The following is a 21,181-nucleotide window of genomic DNA, read 5'->3' on the forward strand; positions in this document are numbered from 1 at the left end:
CGACAAGATATGAAGATTGAATTTGCAAAAGTGCAAGAAAACATGGACGATATGGCTTCAAAGATTCTTGCAGAAACAAAGACAGTTGAAACAACAAACAACGCAAGTCCAATTGAAGAAACATTGCAACCATTGGATATAGAACCTGCTAATGGCATTTATATTGAGGAAGTTTATTCTGAGGAGGCACCAGTTCTTCCTCTTATTAAAATTGTCAAAGAAGAATCTTTACTATTGGAAGAATTTCAATTTTCACCGACTGAGTCTGATAACCCAAGTATATCAATTATAAACAAATTTTCTCCTCTCTCAAAGATAGACTAATATCACAATTAAAGCTGTTGAGACACAAAGCCATGTTGAAATACTTCAAATAAACAATGTAGCAATTCTGTAGAAATGTTCCTTGATAAATCTGCCAAAATTAGTAAAGTCATTACATGCTTTATGCTCATATGTCTGGTCAAAGTGACAAAGAAAAACAATTTTTGTGATAAATCATTCCAACACAAAACAAACTTGATCTCGTTTGGATGAGCGACCTTATCAATGCCAGTTGTGTCACTGGTCATTTACCGAACTAAACCCGCTCCAGCATCATGTAAGAACTCACACGGAAAAGCAACGTTATCCATACCGGGTGTGTGAAATTTCATTAAAGCTAAGCATGGTTTTGACACCTCATATGAGAACTCACATACTTGAAACACCTTATCAATGCGTTATGTGTGAAAATATGTGCCAGGTACGTCAAAATTTTGTTTCCCAAAAGTGTTATTTGCGGAGTCATGTGATTATTCATACTGGAAAGCAACCTTAACTATGATTTTTTTTTGTCAAAAAGCGTTTATTTTGAAAGGATATTGGTTTAGACATATTAGAACTCACACTGGGACATGACAGTACAAATGCAAATATTTTGAAAAGGTGTATCGACAAAAATTTAACCTTAAAAAATATTACAAACCATTCATCCAGATGTTGCATCAATTTATTTGCATTTTAGTTTCCGCTCTTACATGTTTTATCGGTAACTTTCTATATTTCATGAAACATAAAATTGCACTGTATTGGTTGTTTTTGGCAAAAACACATTCTATAATTATCAAATTTTCAGTTTTCTATTTGTGATTAAGTTAACAGATGTATACCAATTTCAATGTGGAAGAAAACTACTTATATAATTAAAAATTGTGAAAATTATGTTGGAGTGTTTTCATATATTTATTTGTTGGGTTTTTATAAGTATAGACTTGTTGTACCCATTTCATATATGATGATGTTTTTTTGATAAACTTTTAAGATAAACTCTAAAGTTCATGATACTTGACCTGGTTCACAATTTTCTGGGGTTGATAGGTCCAATGTTAATTTGAAAATTGATGCTGATGTGTGAAGAAAGCATTAGTAAAGCGTTTTATTTAATTAAGAACACAGAGAATTTGTCATGAAATAAGATGAAACATTTTTATGTTATTGACTGAATTGAATTTGAAAAAATGACTTCGAAATAGATTAAATTATTGTCATCATGTGTCGGGATTCAAATGGTTATTTCCTGTTTATTTATGTTCTTTAAACACATACATTTTCTCAACTGTCACAGCAAACATATATATTACAATTTACTTTAAACATTTCAATTCAATTTTTGGGTTTTGACATCTTATTCAAGTTAATATGTTACTTTTTATTAAAACGTTTTACCTTTCACATTTTCAGCCAATAGTGTGTATGGTATCACAATCAAACCATGGAGTGCCATCCAGATAATATACAAGTTGATTTTTTATTGAAAGCAATCAGTGATATGATATCACAACAATTTAAATCAATGCGACAAGATATGAAGATAGAATTTGCTAAATTGAAAGAAAATATGGAAGATATGGTTTCAAAGATTCTGGCAGAAACAAAGAAATACCGTTTGAACAAACATCGCAACCATTAGATGTAGAATCTGACACGGGTATTTGTATTAAAGAAGTTCTCAGAATGCATCAGTTCTTCCTCTTGTTGAAGCTATCAAAGAAGAACCTTTGGTGTTGCAGCATTGGAAGTGATGTTCATGTCAAATAAGTTTTCTCATCAATCGGAGATTGGAGTAAATGCCGTAGTTAAAACCGTTGACCACCAAACCTGTATTGAAGAAGATCATTCTGAAAAGGCACCAGTTTATCCTCAATGTGACGTTATTGAAGACAAACCTTTGTTGTTGCAAAAATATGCAGTTTCACAGACTGAAATTGATGACTCAATATATCCATGTTAAAAAAATTTCCTCCTCAATTAGAGATAGGAGTAAAAGCCACAGTTAAAATGCTTGATGCAAGAAACTGTATTGAAAGAAGTTAAGATGAAGAATGCAACAATTCTGTGGAAATGTTCTTTGATAATTCTGCAACAAATGATAGACACAATGTTTGCAAGATCCAGACTCAGTTGTTTCTTGGAAAAAACATAGAAAAACGTTTTTTTTTGCAAGTTTTGTGATAAATTATTCCAACACAAAGCAAGCTTGAATACTTAAAAAGGACTCACACAGGTGAGCGTCCTTATCAATGTCAATTGTGTCACAAATCTTTTACCCAAAATGGCAGTTTGCAAACTCATATGAATATCCACACTGGTGAACGATCTTATCAATGCGAGGTGTGTCACAAGTCATTTTCCCAAAAGAGCCATTTGCGAACTCACATGACTAACTATACCGGACAAAAACCTTATCAATGCCAAGTGTGTGAAAAACCATTTACCAGCAACAGCGATTTGCTGATTCATATGAGAATCCACACAGGGGAACGACTTTATCGATGCCAGGCTTGCCACAAGTCATTTACCAGAAGCAGCCATTTGCAAGATCATAGTAGAATCCATACTGGGGAGCGACCGTATCGATGCCACGAATGTCAAAAGTCATTTTCCCAAAAGAGCCATTTGCATACTCCTACTGCTACCCACACTGGAGAGCATCCTTAATAATGCCAGGTTTGCAAGTCATTTGACAGAAATTGAGATTTGCAGGCTTATTTGAGAATCCACACTGGAAAGTGACCTTATCAATAGCGGGTATGTAACAACAAATTTTATTTCAGCTATGACTTGAACAGTCAGATCTGAACCCATTCGAGCGACCTTGTCTGTGTCATGTTTATCACAAATCATTTACTCAAAGTTGCAATTTATGTACTTACATGACTATTCATTCAAGAATGCGCAATTATTATTGGCGAGTGTGTCACAAGTAGAAATGAACCGATACGAAATTAAACAAGAAAAATCTTTTTCGCAACACATGCCTAGTCACAAGTGTTTTCGCAATGTGCCACTTTGCAAGCTCAGTTGACCACTTTCACTGGAGAACACCCACGCTACTGTCCTTAGTGTGAAAATCATTTTAGTTAATGGGAAGTTGGTCACAGCAAATAGGTCACGATCACATAATTACTCGAGTATTGTGGGAAAGCTTTTACTAAGTGGCGTTCATAGAAAATATTTAGGAGCTTCTCACCCTGATTCTGTATCCGAGTAAATTTTGTATTGGATTTCCAATTTTACCTTTTTCAACATCGTATTTTCCACTTAAGTAAAATACAGCTTTGCATTGTTGTGGTTGGTAAATAGCATTCCATAATATAATTATACTTTCCAGTTTCTTAATTTTGTTTCTGTTTTGGTGATGTACAATACAGAGTTCTTCCCAATTTTGAAATAAATTGTCGGACATCCAAAGTTCAATGTCATATTCAACTTTATAGCTTCGGGTTGGTTTGCGAAGACAGCATTAGTTTAATAGTTTAAAAAAATATTTACAGTCGCAAGTATAGCAAAAATTTCCACTGTCTAATTCAATAACTTTGAGCTTTTATGTAATAAGTGGGGCTTAAAATGGGCTCTTTTGAATGGTTTAATATAGATGGTTGCTGCACTAAACTGATATTCCATTAAAGCAGTTTCGTAGTAATTTGTGTCTATATGGTGTAATATAATAATCTAAAAGCTATGGGGTCGTCTCATAGACATCTTATATATAAAAATACTTAATTTCAATACCCTACCCTAATTCTCTAATGAAGGGTTACCCGTTTGCATTATGCTAAAGCTAAATGGTACCGATAGGCAATTACCTTAGGCAAGCTTATTCATCGATACCGCAAAAATACAAATATTTACAAAAACAGTCAGTGATAGTGCGGTACAAACACCTCGGCCTTTCGAAAAACTTCAATAGAATTAGGGCTACACAGAACTAATCCAATGTACAATGGGCTTAAGCCTTTGCCTTGCTCTAACCCAACGCTTTAGGGAGCAAGTGTCTTCGCAGATTTACTTCACTTTTCAGCCGGAGTTGGATATGTAGGTTTTATATATAAGATATCTATGCATCACATTTATTCATCGTAAACTTCGGTCGCGTAAAAGGGTAATTACCGTTTTTGTTCAAGAATGCTAAACATAGTATAGGACGCACAGGTTAAAAAGAAGCCAGGTATGGCACAAACCCAATCGCAATGATCGATAGGTCTGGCTGTTGGCACTAGAAAGTAGAAACCCTTGTTATTTAATAGAAAACCTGTGATCCTTGAACCTTGAACCTTGAACCCTCAAATTCACTTTTTAAATGGAGTCAAATGGGCGTTGCAGAATGCAGATTGACACTGCAGAGTCAGGGGTGCTAAATGCGTGTGGAGTTAGAATTTATTGCGCATACAAAGGCCATTGATTCATCTTGTTGTAATTTTCCATCCAAACACGTCCAGTGTGGAACAGAAATGCCCTAAGGAAGTGGTACTTAACCCTCATTGTACCCGGCCACCTTACTTCCAGTCATTAGAAGTGCGAAATTATGGGCATTTAGTTGTGAAATTACAGAGGAATTTATTACATCCATCTCTTTATGAGCTAAAAATTGAGTGTTTTTAGGAATTTCTGTGCCAGTCATTTAGTGCACACACTGTTCCATGCACTGGTCTTTTCTCAGAGTAGAAATTCACCGTATTAGAGAATAAAGCCATTGATACAAGTTGAGGTGGCATCAATGTTGTTTTGTTGTTGTTTTACCATACTAACATGGACATCAGCTATTTATGTTGCTCGTAATATTAACACATAACATTTATACAAATAATATCTGACGTCTATATTTTGAAATTATTTAATTTTATTATATTTTCTTCATCATAATCCTACAAAGCTGGCTAACATCTGTTTTGTCTTGAGCAGCGACAACATTCTTTACAATTTAGCTTATATTTATACTGTTTCCTATGTATAAAATTTGTCTGAGAATCTATCATCTGTTTGGCCCTTTAAGGAAAAAGGTTGGACACTCCTGATCTAGCCTATACTTGTGGTGTATAGCGTCTTACTGCTGTGATGGCAGCGTTTTTCTGTGCAAAGTAAACAAGTGTAAGGTAAAAAAAGGTTAAAGTGTTCGATTTTGACAAATAAGCATAATTCGTGTGATCACTGGTATATAAGAGCTGGCTTGTTAAAATATTAGTTCATTGACATATTAAATGCCTAATTTTATCATACTGCTAATACATGCTGTAAATTTCTTTAAGGAACTTCTTTAAATTAAACCAATGTTAGGTTGCATACAATCGATATTTTCCATATGTAAGCTCGCAACTTCAACCATTTACATGAAACACATAAATGCCACCAATTGTCACAGCAAAAATTGTTCTTACAATTTTGTTTTAAACTTTTCAAATTTAAATTTTTATATTATTGTTCATATTGTAGATAACGTATTATAATGTTAGCTTTTTTGTTAAAATATTTTAGATTTTTTTTTTTTTTCAGCAATTACATTTTAAGTTTCTCATAACAATCAAGCCATGGAGTGTGATCCAGGCATAATTCAAGTTGATGTTTTATTGAAAGCAATCAGTGATCTTATTTCACAAGAATAAAAATCATTGCGACAAGAAATGAAAATGGAATTTGCACAATTGCATTGAAACATTGAAGATATGGTTTTAAAGATTCTTGCAGAAACAAAGAAAACTGAAACCATGAACGATGTGGTTCCAATTGAAGAAATATCACAACCATTACATGTAAAATCCTATAGCAGCCTTAATATTGAGGACACTGGAAAGCGACCTTAACAAGGTTAATTTTTTGTCAAAAGTTATTTACAATGAAGCGATTATTGTTAAGTAGGCGTCAAACACCTAATACTCAGATCTCTATGAAATTGTTGGATGCCCCACGTAGAGCTTTAGAAAACATGTTTAGACCAATCAGAATTCAGCATGGACGATGTTGTTTTCCAGCCTGGGAATAGCCTTAGCAGTTGACATGCTTCAATGTCCCATGTCGCGTGCAGAATTATGCCAAAATCTGTAAAAAATTTTGAATCATGGTTTTTTATGGCGTTTTTTGAAATGCCAGTTCAAAGCATACTAAATTGACATGCAAAATTTCAGAGAGCCCCATGGAGGATTTTTCGGGTAATCAGTCTTTTAGTAAATTCACTGTATTAAAATTTATTATTAATATTAATAATATTATTAAAACTCATATTCGGGCAATGTATGTGGTTGTTTCTGGCAAATAGTTTGATTTTTCTGGAAGTTAATTCTGAGAATGCTTCAGTTTTTTCTCTTTTTGAAGCCATCAAAGAAGAACCTTTGCTGTTGCAGCATTGGGAGGTTTCTGAAACTGATCATCCAAGTATGTCCAATTCAAATATGTTTTCTCATCAATCGTAGATTGAAGTAAAATCCACATTTAAAGTTGTTGATCCTTGAAGTTGTGTTGAAACAAATTCGGATGAAGAATTCAGCGATTCTGTAGAACTGTTTCTCGATGAACCCAGCGCAAATGCTTGCTCAATACTTGCAAAGTTGATGCTCAGCTGTTTTTTGGAAATAACTACGAAAATCATTTTTCTTGCCATTTTTGCAACGCAAGGTTCCACTGAAGAAACATCACAAGTATGTGTTTTCACAAGACTCCTGTTACCGTTATGCATTGCATTTTGTTTGTCTTTTCACTTGAATTCTTTAGCAGTATGACAAAGTAATGTCTACTAACATTGTGTGTGAGGAAATTTTATCGCATCTCGCTGAGGCATTGTTTATATTAAAACGATTGTTTAACCAGGTTGAAAACTCAACCAAGCAAGGCATTTTGTAACGTTACCAATCATCATTAAATTAAACAATGATATCATAAACGAAACTGTTGAAACGGTTGGAATAGTTTTTACTAGTACAAATATCATGATATGATGATATGAGGTGAACCTAAAATGTTTCAATCAAATCAATGGTCATTGATCAGTGATTTTCAACAACACATCAAACAGACTTAATAATTAATTCGGATAAAACTTTCGTAAATGTGTTGCTCTAATATTTTTAAGTGATTTGAGCACTGTTTATGGTGTGCCAAATTTGGGTTAGTTTAGGTCAAACTGGTGTGTAATGTCATTTAAGATGATTTTGTGTGTTTTACATGTTGAAACTATGCAGGAGTCTTTAGAAACATTTTTCGAAAACAACAGGGAATCTTTTGTTTTTCGTTTTTGTATGTGACAGTCACTGCTGTTCTTTACTTTGTAGTAAATGTAGTGAAAATTATTTAGATTTATTATTTTTATTTCAACAGTTTTGGTTACATATTATCAGTTTTCCTCTATCAAGAAAATCCTCAAATATTTTACGTTCTTTTCAGGAAATAGATTATAAAGTTGTATAATAATAATCAGACAATGGAGTCTCATCCAGTTGGTATGCAAGGTAGCATTTTATTGAAAGCAATCAGTGATATGGTTTCACAAGAATTTAAATCAATGCGACAAGATATGAGGAAGGAATTTGTACAAATGCAAGAAAGCATGGAAGATATGATTTCAACACTTCTTGCAGAGATAAAGAAAACTGAAACCATGAACAATGCAATACCAGTTGAAGAAACATCACAAATAACAGTTGTAAAATCAGATATCAGCCTTAATATTGAGTAAGTTTATTCTGAGAAGGCACCAGTTTTTCCTATTGTTGAAGTTATCAAACAAGAACCTTTGCTGTTGGAAAAGTATGAGGATTCACAGACTGAGATTGATGACCCAAATATATCCATGTTAAACAAATTTCCTCCTCAATCAGATGTTGGAGTGAATGCCACAGTCAAAATTGTTAAACCACAAAGCTGTGTTGCAAGAAACTCAGATGAAGAATGCAGCGATTCTGTGGAGATGTTTTTCGATAAATCCACTGCAATTGAAGGTACTAATGCTTGCAAAGTTGATGCTCAGTTGCTTGTTGGAAATAACAAAGAAAAGCATTTTTCTTGCAATTTTTGTGAAAGATTATTCAAATGCAAAAGAAACTTGAATGTTCATCTAAAAACTCACACAGGTGAGCGACCTTATCAATGCAATGTGTGCCACAAGTCATTTATCCAGAATGGCAATTTCCAAGCTCATATGAGAAATCACACTGGAGAACAACCTTTTAAATGTGATGTGTGCGACAAGTCATTTTCCATTAACAGCAGTTTAGAAACTCATATGAGAACTCACACTGGAGAGCGACCTTATCAATGCGATGTGTGCCACAAGTCATTTTCCGTTAGCAGCAGTTTGAAAACTCATATGAGAACCCACACTAGAGAGCAACCTTATCAATGTGATGTGTGCCACAAGTCATTTTCCATTAGCAGCAGTTTGAAAAATCATATCAGAACTCACACAGGTGAGCGACCTTATCAATGCCAAATTTGTCACAAGTCTTTTATCAAGAATGGATGTTTGCAAGCTCATATGAGAACCCACACTGGAGAGCAACCTTACAAATGTGATTTTTGCGACAAGTCATTTTCCTTTAGCAGCAATTGGAAAACTCATATGAGAACTCATACTGAAGAGCGACCTTATCAATGTCAGGAATGTATAAAGTCATTTACTCAAAGCAGCCATTTAAAAACTCACATGAGAATCCACACTGGAGAGCGTCCTTATCAATGCCAGGTGTGCCACAAGTCATTTACCCAAAGCAACCATTTAAAAGATCATATGAGAATCCACACTGGAGAGCGACCTTATCAATGCGATGTGTGTCAAAAGTCCTTCACACAAAGCAGCATTTTAAAAGCTCATGTGGTTATCCATACTGGAGAGCGACCTTATCAATGCCAGGTGTGTCAAAAGTCATTCACCGATGGCCGCAATTTAAAACAACATATGAGAATTCACACTGGTGAACGACCTTATCAATGCCAGCTGTGTCAAAAGTCTTTTACCCAAAGCAACCATTTAAAAACTCATATGAAAATCCACAATGGAGATTGACCTTATTAATGCCGTATATGTCAAAATTGATTTTCCCAAAAGAGCACTTTGCGGAGTCATGAAATTTTTCGCACTGGAAAGTGACCTTGACAATGCTTGTTTTTTTGTCGCAAGTCAATTACGTTGAAACAATAATTATTGACACATGTTAAAACTCACATTGGGGCAATGTAAATATTTCAAAAAGATTTTTGGACAAAAAAGTAGCTTTGAAAAAAATTTACAAACCATTTATCCAGATGCTGCATCCATTTGTTTGTGTTTTATTTGTCCACTTTTATCAATAACTTTGTATGTGTCATGAAACATAAATTTGCACTATGTGGTTAATTTTTGACAAATAGGTTGCTTTTTCATGAAGTTCATTCAGGGACTATATCAGTTTTTCCTCTTGTTGAAGCTTTCATAGAAAAACCTTTGCTGTTGCAGCACTGGGATGTTTCTGAAACTAATCGATCAAGTTTATCCATTTCAAAAATGTTTTCTTAACAATTGGAGGTTGGAGTAACTGCCACAATTAAAATGGTTGATCCTTAAAGTTGTGTTGAAAGAAATTCAGATGAAGAATGCAGTGATTCTGCAGAAATGTTTTTCGATGAACCAAGCGCTAGTGATAGAATTAATGCTTGCAAAGTTAATGCTCAGCTGTTTGTTGGAAATAACAAAACCAAAAATTTTTTTTGCAATTTTTGTCACAGATCCTTCAAACGCAGAACAAACTTCAAAGCTCATCTGAGAACTCACACAGGAGAGCAAACTTATCAATACAATGAGGGTGAAAACTCATTTTCCCAAAGCTTATATTTCAAAAATCATTTGAGAATCCACACTGGAGAGCGACCTGATCAATGCCAGTTGTGTGAAAATTTATTTACCCAAACCAGCAATTTGAAAACTCATATGATAACTCCCTCCGAATAGCAACCTCATATCTGCCAGGTGTGTAACATGTTATTAACTAGAAGACATACAGATTTGCAAAATAATTTTACTACTTATTAAAGCACCGTCATGGAGTGTCATCCAGACAATGTGCAAGTTGGTGTTTTATTGAAAGCAATCAGTAATATGATATCACAAGATTTCAAATCAATGCGACTGGATATGGAGATGGAAGAAACAAAAGAAGCTGAAACCATGAACAATGCAATGTCCCACCGAAGAAACATCACTACCATTAGTGTCAGATCACAAGTATGTGTTTTCCCAAGACTCCCATTACGGTTATAGGTTGCATTATGTTTGTTTTGCAAGTTTTGTGATAAATTATTCCGACACAAAGCAAACTTGAATACTCACGAAAGAACTCACACAGGTGAGCGTCCTTAGCAATGTCAATTGTGTCACAAGTCTTTTACCCAAAATGGCAGTTTGCAAACTCATATGAATATCCACACTGGTGAACGACCTTATCAATGCCAGGTGTGTCACAAATCTTTTTCCAAAAGAGCCATTTGCGTACTCACATGACTAAACATACCGGACAAAAACCCTATCAATGCCAGGTGTGTGAAAAGCCATTTACCAGCAACAGCGATTTGCTGATTCATATGAGAATCCACACAGGGGAACGACTTTATCGATGCCAGGCTTGCCACAAGTCATTTACCAGAAGCAGCCATTTGCAAGATCATAGTAGAATCCATACTCAGGAGCGACCTTATCGATGCCACGTATGTCAAAAGTCATTTTCCCAAAAGAGCCATTTGCATACTCCTACTGCTATCCACACTGGAGAGCATCCTTAATAATGCCAGGTTTGCAAGTCATTTGACAGAAATTGAGATTTGCAGGCTTATTTGAGAATCCACACTGGAAAGTGACCTTATCAATAGCGGGTGTGTAACAATGAATTTTATTTCAGCTATGACTTGCACAGTCAGATCAGAACCCATTCGAGCGACCTTGTCTGTGTCATGTTTACCACAAATCATTTACTCAAAGTTGCAATTTATGTACTTACATGACTATTCATTCAAGAATGCGCAATTATTATTGGCAAGTGTGTCACAAGTAGAAATGAACCGATACGAAATTAAACAAGAAAATCTTTTTCGCAATGTGCCACTTTGCAAACTTAAATGACCACTTACAAAGTTACACTGGAGAACACCCACGCTACTGTCCTTAGTGTGAAAATCATTTTAGTTAATGGGAAGTTGAAGGAAGTTGGTGACAGCAAATAGGTCACGATCACATAATTATGCGAGTATTGTGAGAAAGCTTTTACTAAGTGGCGTTCATAGAAAATATTTAGGAGCTTCTCACCCTGATTCTGTATCCGTGTAAATTTTGTTTTGGATTTCCAATTTTACCTTTTTCAACATCGTATTTTCCACTTAAGTAAAATACAGCTTTGCATTGTTGTAGTTGGTAAATAGCATTCGATAATATAATTATACTTTCCAGTTTCTAAATTTTGTTTCTGTTTTGGTGATGTACAATACAGAGTTCTTCTCAGTTTTGAAATAAATTGTCGGACATCCAAAGTTCAATGTCATATTCAACTTTATAGCTTCGGGTTGGTTTGCGAAGACAGCATTAGTTTAATAGTTTAAAAAAATATTTACAGTCGCAAGTATAGCAAAAATTTCCATTGTCTAATTCAATAACTTTGAGCTTTTATGTAATAAGTGGGGCTTAAAATGGGCTCTTTTGAATGGTTTAATATAGATGGTTGCTGCACTAAACTGATATTCAATTAAAGCAGTTTCGTAGTAATTTGTGTCAACGTGTAATTTGTGTCTATATGGTGTAATATAATAATCTATAAGCCATGGGTCGTCTCATAGACATCTTATATATAAAAATATTTCTTACTCTAATGAAGGGTTACCCGTTTGCATTATGCTAAATGGTACCGATAGGCAATTACCTTAGGCAAGCTTATTCATCGATACCGCAAAAATACAAATATTTACAAAAACAGTCAGTGATAGTGCGGTACAAACACCTCGGCCTTTCGAAAAACTTCAATAGAATTAGGGCTACACAGAACTAATCCAATTTACAACGAGGTTAAAGCCTTTGCTTTGCTCTAACCCAACGCTTTAGGGAGCAAGTGTCTTTGCAGATTTACTTCACTTTTCAGCCGGAGTTGGATATCTAGGTTTTATGTATAAGATATCTATGCATCACAATTATTCATCGTAAACTTCGGTCGCGTAAAAGGGTAATTACCGTTTTGTTCAAGAATGCTAAACATTGTATAGGACGCACAGGTTAACAAGAAGCCAGGTATGACACAATTTACACAAACCCCAATCGCAATGATCGATAGGTCTGGCTGTTGGCACTAGAAAGTAGAAATCCTTGTTATTTAATAGAAAAGTTTTGTTTCCATTTTTTTTTGTTTTTTGAAAAATGGTTTGGTGAACCCTCAAATTCAATTTTTAAATGGAGTCGAATGGGCATTGCAGATTGAGACTGCAGAGTCAAGGGTGCTAAGTGCGCGTGGAGTTAAAATTTATTGCGCATACAAAGGCTATTGATTCATCTTGTTGCAATTTGCCATCCAAACACGTCCAGTGTGGAACAGAAATGCCCTAAGGCAGTGGTTCTCAACCTTTCATTGTACCCGGCCACCTTACTTAGAGTCATTAGAAGTGCGCAATTATGGCCATTTTGATATGAAATTACACAGAAATTGATTATATTAAAACGTTGTTTATATTAAAACGATTGTTTAACCAGGTTGAAAACTCAACCAAGCAAGGCATTTCGTAACGTTATCAATCATCATTAAATTAAACAATGATATCATAAACCAAACTGTTGAAACGGTTGGAATAGTTTTCACTAGTACAAATACTATAATATGACAATCTGAAGTGAACCTAAAACGTTTCAATCAAATCAATGGTCATTGATCAGTGACTTTCAACTTCACATCAAAAAGACTTTAACAATTAATTCAGATATAATTTTCCTAAATGTGTTGGTCTAAGATTTTTAAGTGAGTTGAGCACTGTTTATGGTGTGTTATGTCATTTAAGATGATTTTGTGTGTTTTACATGCTGAAACTATGCACAAGCTTTTATAAACCTATTCTTTCAAAACAACAGGGAATATTTTTGTTTTTGTATGTGACAGTCACTGCTGTTCTTTACTTTGTAGTAAAATTTGAAAAAATTTATTTAGATTTAGATTTAGATTTAAATTTATCAGTTTTCCGCAATCAAGAAAATCTTCAAATATTTTAAGTTCTTTTCAGCAAATAGATTATAAAGCTGTATGATAATCAGGCAATGGATTGTCATCCAGTTGGTATGCAAGTTGACGTTTTGTTAAAAGCAATCAGTGATATGGTTTCACAAGAATTTAAATCAATGCGACAAGATATGAGGAAGGAATTTGTAAAAATGCAAAAAAGCATGGAAGATATGATTTCAACGCTTGTTTCAGAGATAAAGAAAACTGAAACCATGAACAATGCAATGCCAGTTGAAGAAACATCGCAAACAACAGTTGTAATAGCCTTATCATCTGATAACAAGCCTTAATATTGAGGAAGTTTTTTCCGAGAAGGCACCAGTCTTTCCTCTTGTTGAAACTATCAAAGAAGAACCTTTGCTGTTGGAAGAATATGAGGTTTCACAGACTGAGATTGATGACCGAAATATATCCATGTTAAATAAAATTCCTCCTCAATCAGATATTGGAGTAAATGCCACAGTCAACATTGTTAAACCACAAAGCTGTGTTGCAAGAAACTCAGATGAAGAATGCAGCGATTTTGGGGAGATGTTTGTCAATAAATCCACTACAATTGAAAGAATCAATTCTTGCAAAGTTAATGCTCAGTTGCTTGATGGAAATAACAAAGAGAAGCATTTTTCTTGCAATTTTTGTGATAGATCATTCAAATACAAAAGAAACTTGAAAGATCATCTAAGAACTCACACAGGTGAGCGACGTTACCAATGCGATGTGTGCCACAAGTCATTTATCCAGAATGGAAATTTCCGAACTCACATGAGAACTCACACTGGAGAGCGAACCTATAAATGTGATGTGTGCCACAAGTCATTTTCCGATAGCCGCAATTTGAAAACTCATATGAGAACCCACACAGGTGAGAGACCTTATCAATGCCAAATTTGTCACAAATCATTTATCAAAAATGAAAGTTTGCAAGCTCATATGAGAATCCACACTGGAGAGCGACCTTATCAATGCGATCAATGTTCCCTCTAATTTTTCACAGGTCTGAGCAAACACACTAACTCCCTGAGCGGTCACTTGGACCACTGTTAGCAACATCAGACGTGCGCACTGTGGCCATTATGATGCGTTTATTTTCAATTCAGGTTGGATTTTTTTTCTTGTGCGCAGCACAGATTTTCTTTGCGCGGAGACCGTGTCAACAGTGCGTATTTGCACACGTGCGCAGCTTAGAGGGAACATTAAATGCGATGCGTGCCACAAGTCATTTTCCATTAACAGCCGTTAGGAAACTCACATGAAAACTCACACTGCAGAGCGACCTTATCTATGCCAAGTTTGTCACAAGTCATTTATCCATAATGGAAGTTTGCAAGCTCATATTAGAATCCACACTGGAGAGCGACCTTGTCAATGCGATGTGTGCCACAGACACCGTTTTTTGATTCAGACTTTAGCGTTATTGCTACCGTTAGTGCAAAAACTATTGTGTAATTAGTAGTTTGCAGTTATCTACTATGTGTAGGTTTACAGCTGATAGAAGGTACAATCCACAAGAACTTCTTCGAGTTGATGTATCAATACATCATGCATGAAAATTAAGTAAGTTTTATTCATTTAAACAGGAGTTTTCGTAAGCTTTAGCTTGCTTTGTCAGATTTAAAATGTAGGCAAAAATATTTTCGAAATAAATACTTAAATGTCTATAAGGTTAGCTATATGTCAAAATCCATAGCGACGTAATAGATAAATAAAGAAAATCATCCACATAACCTAACTGCTTGAATCGATGCAATTTGACAGAGGATATGACACGAAGGATATGTTTTCAGAAATTACAGAATATAATTATAAAAAATCTAAATAATAGATCTAAATCTAATTAAATCAAACATATAATTTGGTCCAGACAAGAGTCTGGGCAGTTTAACCAAACCCCAGTGCAGAAATCTAAATTTGTGAGCACCAAAAAACAATTGTCAGCAAAAATCTGGCCCACAAATTGAAAAATGTTGAAAGCACTGCTTTCGATGATCTTGGGGACAATTTTGCCCCAAACAGAAATTTACATTAATAATAACTGATTTCAAGTGATATTAGAAAATCCATTTTCAGATACCTGAAGAAGACAACAAGACAAGGATTTTTTTCCAGGTTTGCTGTAACTCACTCTTTAATCATAACCCGTTTTTTAATCATAATTGTGATCAAACACGTTTGTATGATACAAAAGAATTGGTCATACTATCAGCTTGAAGACGTTTTTTATTATGGTGTTTTAAATGTTTTGACTGTAGTGTGCCGCATCACGACAAGGTAAAATAGAATGCATCAATGCAACCACCTAAAACGTTTCAATCACATCAATGGTCATTGATCAGTGATTTTCAACAACACATCAAACAGACTTTAACAATAAATTTGGATATAACTTTGCTAAATGTGTTGCTGTAAGATTTTTTATGTGATTTATACACTGTTTATGATATCCCAGTTGTAAATTATTTTAAGTCAAACTGCTGTGTAATGTCATTTAAGATGATTTTGTGTGCTTTACATCTTCAAACTATGTAGAAGTAGTTATAAACATTCTTTCAAAACAACAGGGAATATTTTTGTTTTTTTATGTGACAGTCACTGCTGTTCTTTACTTTGTGTAAAATTTGAAAAAATTGATTTAGATTTATTATTTTTATTCCAACAGTTTTGGTTACACATTATCAGTTTTCCGATATCATAAAAATCTTCAATATTTTAAGTTCTTTTCAGCAAATAGGTTATAAAGTTTTATGATAATCAAACAATGGAGTGTCACCCAGTTGGTATGCAAGTTGACGTTTTATTAAAAGCAATCAGTGATATGATTTCACAAGAATTTAAATAAATGTGAATGTGCCGTCATTTTCTTTATCTGTATGTGTTACCACCTAGTATTCAATAGCAAAAAAGCAATAAAAATAAAGGTTAACTTACAGTCTAAGCGGCTAACTTTAGATTATCTCCTTACATTGAACGTATAAACGAGTTATTGAAAAGTGAGAAAAACGTGTAATTTGTGTCTTAGGTGTAATATAATAATCTAAAAGCTATGGGGTCGTCTCATATATATCTTATAAAAAAAACAACAATTCTTATTTGAATGAATGGTTACCCCCTTGCCTTGTGCTATACGGTACCGGTAGGCAATTACCTTATGACAAAAAGAAATTCGTTTGTGCACTACTTGTGTGAACTATTACACAAGAAACTCATCTGTCATAATGACCGCGTATGCAGGCGGTAATTGTTAGAATATGAGCGAGGCCGATTGATGGTTGATAACTTGTTTTACTTTTGCTTCGATGGATGAGTTCTCATTTCTCAAATTTGCGTGACTATGCTGTTAGTTGCTTGATTCTAACTATACAAATTACTAACTTATAAAGTTCCCATTTTATTTCTTATAACACAAAGGCTTTCACTTTCGGGCAAAGCTTACTGAATACATTAAGGAAAACTCAAGTCTGGTAAACAACTGAATTACAAAATCCCAAATTAAATTCCAAACATCTCGAAAACAACTCGTGACGTAATCGTCGCATAGCCTTCCTACCCAGAGTAAAGCTTGCCTGAAATGAAATCGAAGGCAACCTTTACTTGACAAAATTATGTCTTTGATTAAAATATTTATCACGGTCATTGAAACAAGAATTTAGTACAGTACAATGACAGAGCTCGATAAATATAACAAATATCGATACACCGTTTCACTTGAAATACAAAACATGAGACATAAGCTGACAGAAGTGTCGCATTCCCTTGCGTGTCGAAGGTAAAAAAATGAGCGATCACGTCTGCGTGTGTTTTTCCGCGGCTGCAGCAAGCCTTGTTTGCGGTAGGAAGATGCAGTTTGTTGCGATGTCCCGCGGACTTTGATTCTTGATGCGTAAAAAATATATACAATAGGTTGCTCATGCTCTTGGAGATGTATAACACGTTGGTTAGGCGATCAAAACTTCATCACATCAACCAGGTATCAATGTCATTAGTTCTGTTGTTTCCGACTTAGTCTGATTGCTGATATTGGAGATGGAATGTCTTGAAAACTTCCTCGTTGACTAGCGTTGGTAGTTGGCTGATCTTGCTGTTGAAACTTGGTCATCAAAACTTCATTAATAGCTGGTAACATTCCTTCTCGCTCAATATGCAACTAACTCAGCAATTTCGAACTTATCAGGGCACCAATTTTTGACAAAAAGAGAGGATGGTTGAATTGATAGATAGTTTTCTACTGACTCGATGAGATGGTTGTCGTTTCTCGAACGGTTTGCTTCTGCTTTTTGTTTAATTTCTGTCTATATATATTACTAACTGATAATGTTGCTATTTTATTTATTATAGGACACAAAGGTTTTCACCTTCGGGCAAATCTTGCTGAATGTTACATAGCGCTGTAGTAACCAGTGAAATCGATCACGTAAAAAGTAAAGATTGAAAACATTACATCAGTATTTATATGTGACACACCAGTTCAAGCGAAGAAATTATCTGACGTCATTAAGGAAAACTCAAGTCTGGAAAACAACTGAATTACAAAAGCCCAAATTAAATTCCAAACATTTCGAAAACAACTCGTGACTCGTGACGTAATCGTCACAACCTTAGGTTAGACAAGCTTATTCAACGATACCGCTAAAATATCAATATTTAACTAATATTCTATTTCTAATATTCTATATTCAATATTTAACAAAACTAATCCAATTTACAATTTGCTTAAAGCCTTTGCCTCGCTCTAACCCAACTCCTTTTGGGGTTTTGTCATCGAAGGTTTGCTTCACTTTTCAGCAAGAGTTGGATATCTAGTTATTATATATAAGATATCTATGAGTCAAATCCTAGATATCTTGTGTTTTATAAATAAGATATCTATGCTTCAAATCTTAACTTTGATCGCGCAAAAGGGTAATTACCATTCTGTTCGAGAATGCTAAACATAGGACGCACAGGTAAACAAGAAGCCAGGTATGTTACAAGCCCAATTGCAGTGATTGAGAGGTCTGGCTGTTGGCACTACAAAGTAGAAACCCTTGTTATTTTATGGCTCAGTTTTTTTTTTGAAAAATAGTTTGATGGACTCACAATTTCAGTTTATAAATGGAGTCGAATTGGCATTGCAGATTGAGACTGCAAAGTCCAGGGTACTAGGCTAAGTGCGTCTGGAATTAAAATTCATTGCGCATACAAAGTCTATTGTTTATTCTTTTTGCGATTTATCTTCAAAAGTCGTCCAATATGTAACAGAAATGCCTAAAGGTTCGCGGCCACCTTACTTAGAATCATTAGAAGTGCGAAATTATGGGCATTTAGTTGTGAAATTACTAAGCAATTGATTGAGTCAATCTCTTTATGACCTAAAAATTGAGTTTTTTTCGGAAGTTCTGTCCCAGTCATTTAGTGCAAAAACATGCACACATCTTGCCATGCACTGGTCTTTTCTCAGAGTGGAAATTTACCGTATCAGAGAATAAAGTCATTGATGTCAGTTAATGAGGTGGCTTCAACTCGGCATGTCACGAAGCAATATGATGCTTTAGGGCAGTGCTTCTCAACCCCTGGGTTGCGACTAGGGATGTGCCGCAAGGAAGATAATTCGGGTTCGTACCCGAATATCTTTAAGGTCGACACGAACGAATCCCGAATCTATTCGTATTAGATACAAACTATAAAATTTCATCCAAAAGTTGTCAAGTCTTGCTTCTAAAATGATATAATTGATAAACAAATCGCTTTCTTTCGAAAAATAGTGTTTAAAAAACGATTGAAAAAGCAAAATCGTTAGGAAAACGAAAATCATTGTAAGTACTGCTGACTCTAGTTTAGCTTTGTCGGGAAACTAGATCAACATTTTTAACAAAAGTCAGTAAATTCATAAGTAATATTGTATTCGGGTTCGCAATTGTTGGTATTTGTGTTCGCCCGAATATTCCATAAAGGCGATATTCGGCGAATCTATTCGGGTTCGGGTTCGTATCGGCCCATCCCTAGTCGCGACCCAAAAGTGGGTCGTCATTTGCTTGGTTTGGGTCGCCGTCGCCAGTTAAACTAGTCCACAAAGCCGTTCGATAACTGAATACCTTACTCTATTCGTTGCATATTGACTGTTTGTTGACGTCATAGTGCAGGGGTGTTCAAATGATTTCTGCCATGATCCACCACAACCAAACCTGACAACATGATGATCCACTAAATACAAATAGTAAATATATTGGACATGCTTTAATTTTTATGGTGCTTTATTCATGAAAATGTACCTTACAACATAATAATAACTTTGTAAAAGTCAAAAGTGAAGTGTGCTACAAAATGGCAGCCTCAAACTTTTTTTCTGTTCAATTTTCAATGCTTTCTTGCCTTTTTGTTTCTAATTGAACAAATATCTGCGTATCGACCAACAAACAATGTCTGCGTATTGACAGCCACGTGTTAACCCTATCCTAACCGGGCTCGCGACTTTACTATTTTAACTAGGTTGTGGCCGACCCTGCACACACATTTTCAATCGTTAATTACTTGAAAACTATACTTCGTAAACTGATCGGATTTTTACATGTTAGTAGCAAAAACATCTGGCTTCCTGTATATATCATAATTGTAAAATTGAAGAAAGAACATTTAGTGTAAATTAAGTATTTCTACAAGCGATACATTTCTAGAAGTTTTTCTTGTTTCTCCCCGGCCCCCCGCTGTGCACAAAACCAGCTGACCGCGCGAAGAGAAGACAAGAGAATAGTTAATCGAGTTAGTGGTGCGTAGATGAGTAAACGAAAACGATACGCTTCAATGCTGAGAGGGAGCAAAATTATGCTATTATAAATTCAAAAAATTAATTTCAACACTGACAATTAGTATCCACATGAAAATACTGTTAAAATTTTTTTTTTCAAGGCTACATTTGAAGATCCACACAAAAAGTTGAAAAGATCCGGATCGCGATCCGCCATTTGAACAATCCCGTCATAGTGCATTGTTGCGGAAACACAAGTGAAGAAACATCTTGATAATTATTTGCTGCGAGACTTTAGATTAGCTACATTCGATTCAAAGCTAAATTTTTGTAAATACCCAATTTTTGGTTAGAGAAGATGGGTCGCCTCAGCATCGCTATTAATTTACGTTCAATATTTGGGTCGCCGCAAAAAAAAGGTTGAGAAGCTCTGCTTTAGGGCAACCATGGCAAGTCTGTATTCACTTTGCTTTTTTGATTTACTGTTATTTAGACGAAAAAGATCACAGTGTCTCCTTTTATAAAGATTGAAGTTAGCATAACGTCTTTGGTGCAGTTATAATGTATGGCAAACTGACCTTCAAGGTATCTTAAAAGGGACGCTTTCACTACACGAAATGCACCCTAGCATTGATGCTTATGGTTAAAATCCGCATTGAAAAGTTAGCTGACATGCAATTAAATTTTATCTGACAGGCCTGCTCACTTAGCAAACTTTCCAAGTTGTGTGCAAAGTTAATTGGACATACATCTATCATTAAATATCATCTTTTGTTATTGTTTTACCATGTTAACATAGACATCAGCTATTTATGTTGCTCATAATATTAACACATAACATTTATACAGATAATATTTAATATCTATATATTGAAATAATAATATCTATATTTTGAAATTATTTAATTTTATTATTTTTTCTTCATCATAAGCCTACAAA

General features: G+C 34.8%; 2 protein-coding genes, 1 long non-coding RNA gene and 1 pseudogene across 6 annotated transcripts; all 4 read left to right on the forward strand.

The window, feature by feature from the left end:
* Window positions 1-2,612: 2,612 nt before the first annotated feature.
* LOC143448578 (uncharacterized) lies at window positions 2,613-10,714 on the forward strand (annotated as a pseudogene).
* Window positions 9,676-10,231, forward strand: LOC143449180 (uncharacterized). Its single transcript, XR_013114529.1, has 2 exons — window positions 9,676-9,808; window positions 10,009-10,231. It is a non-coding gene; the product is annotated as an uncharacterized LOC143449180 (long non-coding RNA).
* Window positions 10,715-10,722: 8 nt separating the features above from the next.
* LOC143449179 (uncharacterized) lies at window positions 10,723-11,793 on the forward strand. Its single transcript, XM_076949275.1, has one exon. It carries the CDS (start codon window positions 10,726-10,728, stop codon window positions 11,056-11,058), a length of 333 nt encoding a protein of 110 aa, XP_076805390.1. The 5' UTR covers window positions 10,723-10,725; the 3' UTR covers window positions 11,059-11,793.
* Window positions 11,794-13,928: 2,135 nt separating this feature from the next.
* On the forward strand, window positions 13,929-16,378 carry LOC143449440 (uncharacterized). 4 transcript variants are annotated; one of them, XR_013114568.1, is made up of 4 exons: window positions 13,929-14,385; window positions 14,518-14,620; window positions 15,001-15,077; window positions 15,591-16,378. XR_013114568.1 is itself a non-coding variant. In XM_076949649.1 (2 exons), exons 1-2 carry the CDS (start codon window positions 13,938-13,940, stop codon window positions 14,565-14,567), a joined length of 498 nt encoding a protein of 165 aa, XP_076805764.1. In that variant the 5' UTR covers window positions 13,929-13,937; the 3' UTR covers window positions 14,568-16,378. The 4 variants fall into 4 exon arrangements, 1 of the variants encoding a protein (XP_076805764.1); XR_013114567.1 differs by having other exon boundaries at window positions 13,929-14,620; XR_013114566.1 differs by having other exon boundaries at window positions 13,929-15,077.
* Window positions 16,379-21,181: the final 4,803 nt, after the last annotated feature.

Source organism: Clavelina lepadiformis, chromosome 3 (genome assembly GCF_947623445.1).
Source record: "Clavelina lepadiformis chromosome 3, kaClaLepa1.1, whole genome shotgun sequence".
Lineage (NCBI taxonomy): Eukaryota > Metazoa > Chordata > Ascidiacea > Aplousobranchia > Clavelinidae > Clavelina > Clavelina lepadiformis.

Coding starts and splice junctions, on each gene's coding strand:
- LOC143449179 (XM_076949275.1), top strand. CDS start 10,726: ATGCCAGGTGTGTCACAAATCTTTTTCCAAAAGAGCCATTTGCGTACT.
- LOC143449440 (XM_076949649.1), top strand. CDS start 13,938: ATGTTAAATAAAATTCCTCCTCAATCAGATATTGGAGTAAATGCCACA. Junction 14,386..14,517: donor TCATATGAGAACCCACACAG/GTGAGAGACCTT, acceptor AATTTTTCACAG/GTCTGAGCAAACACACTAAC.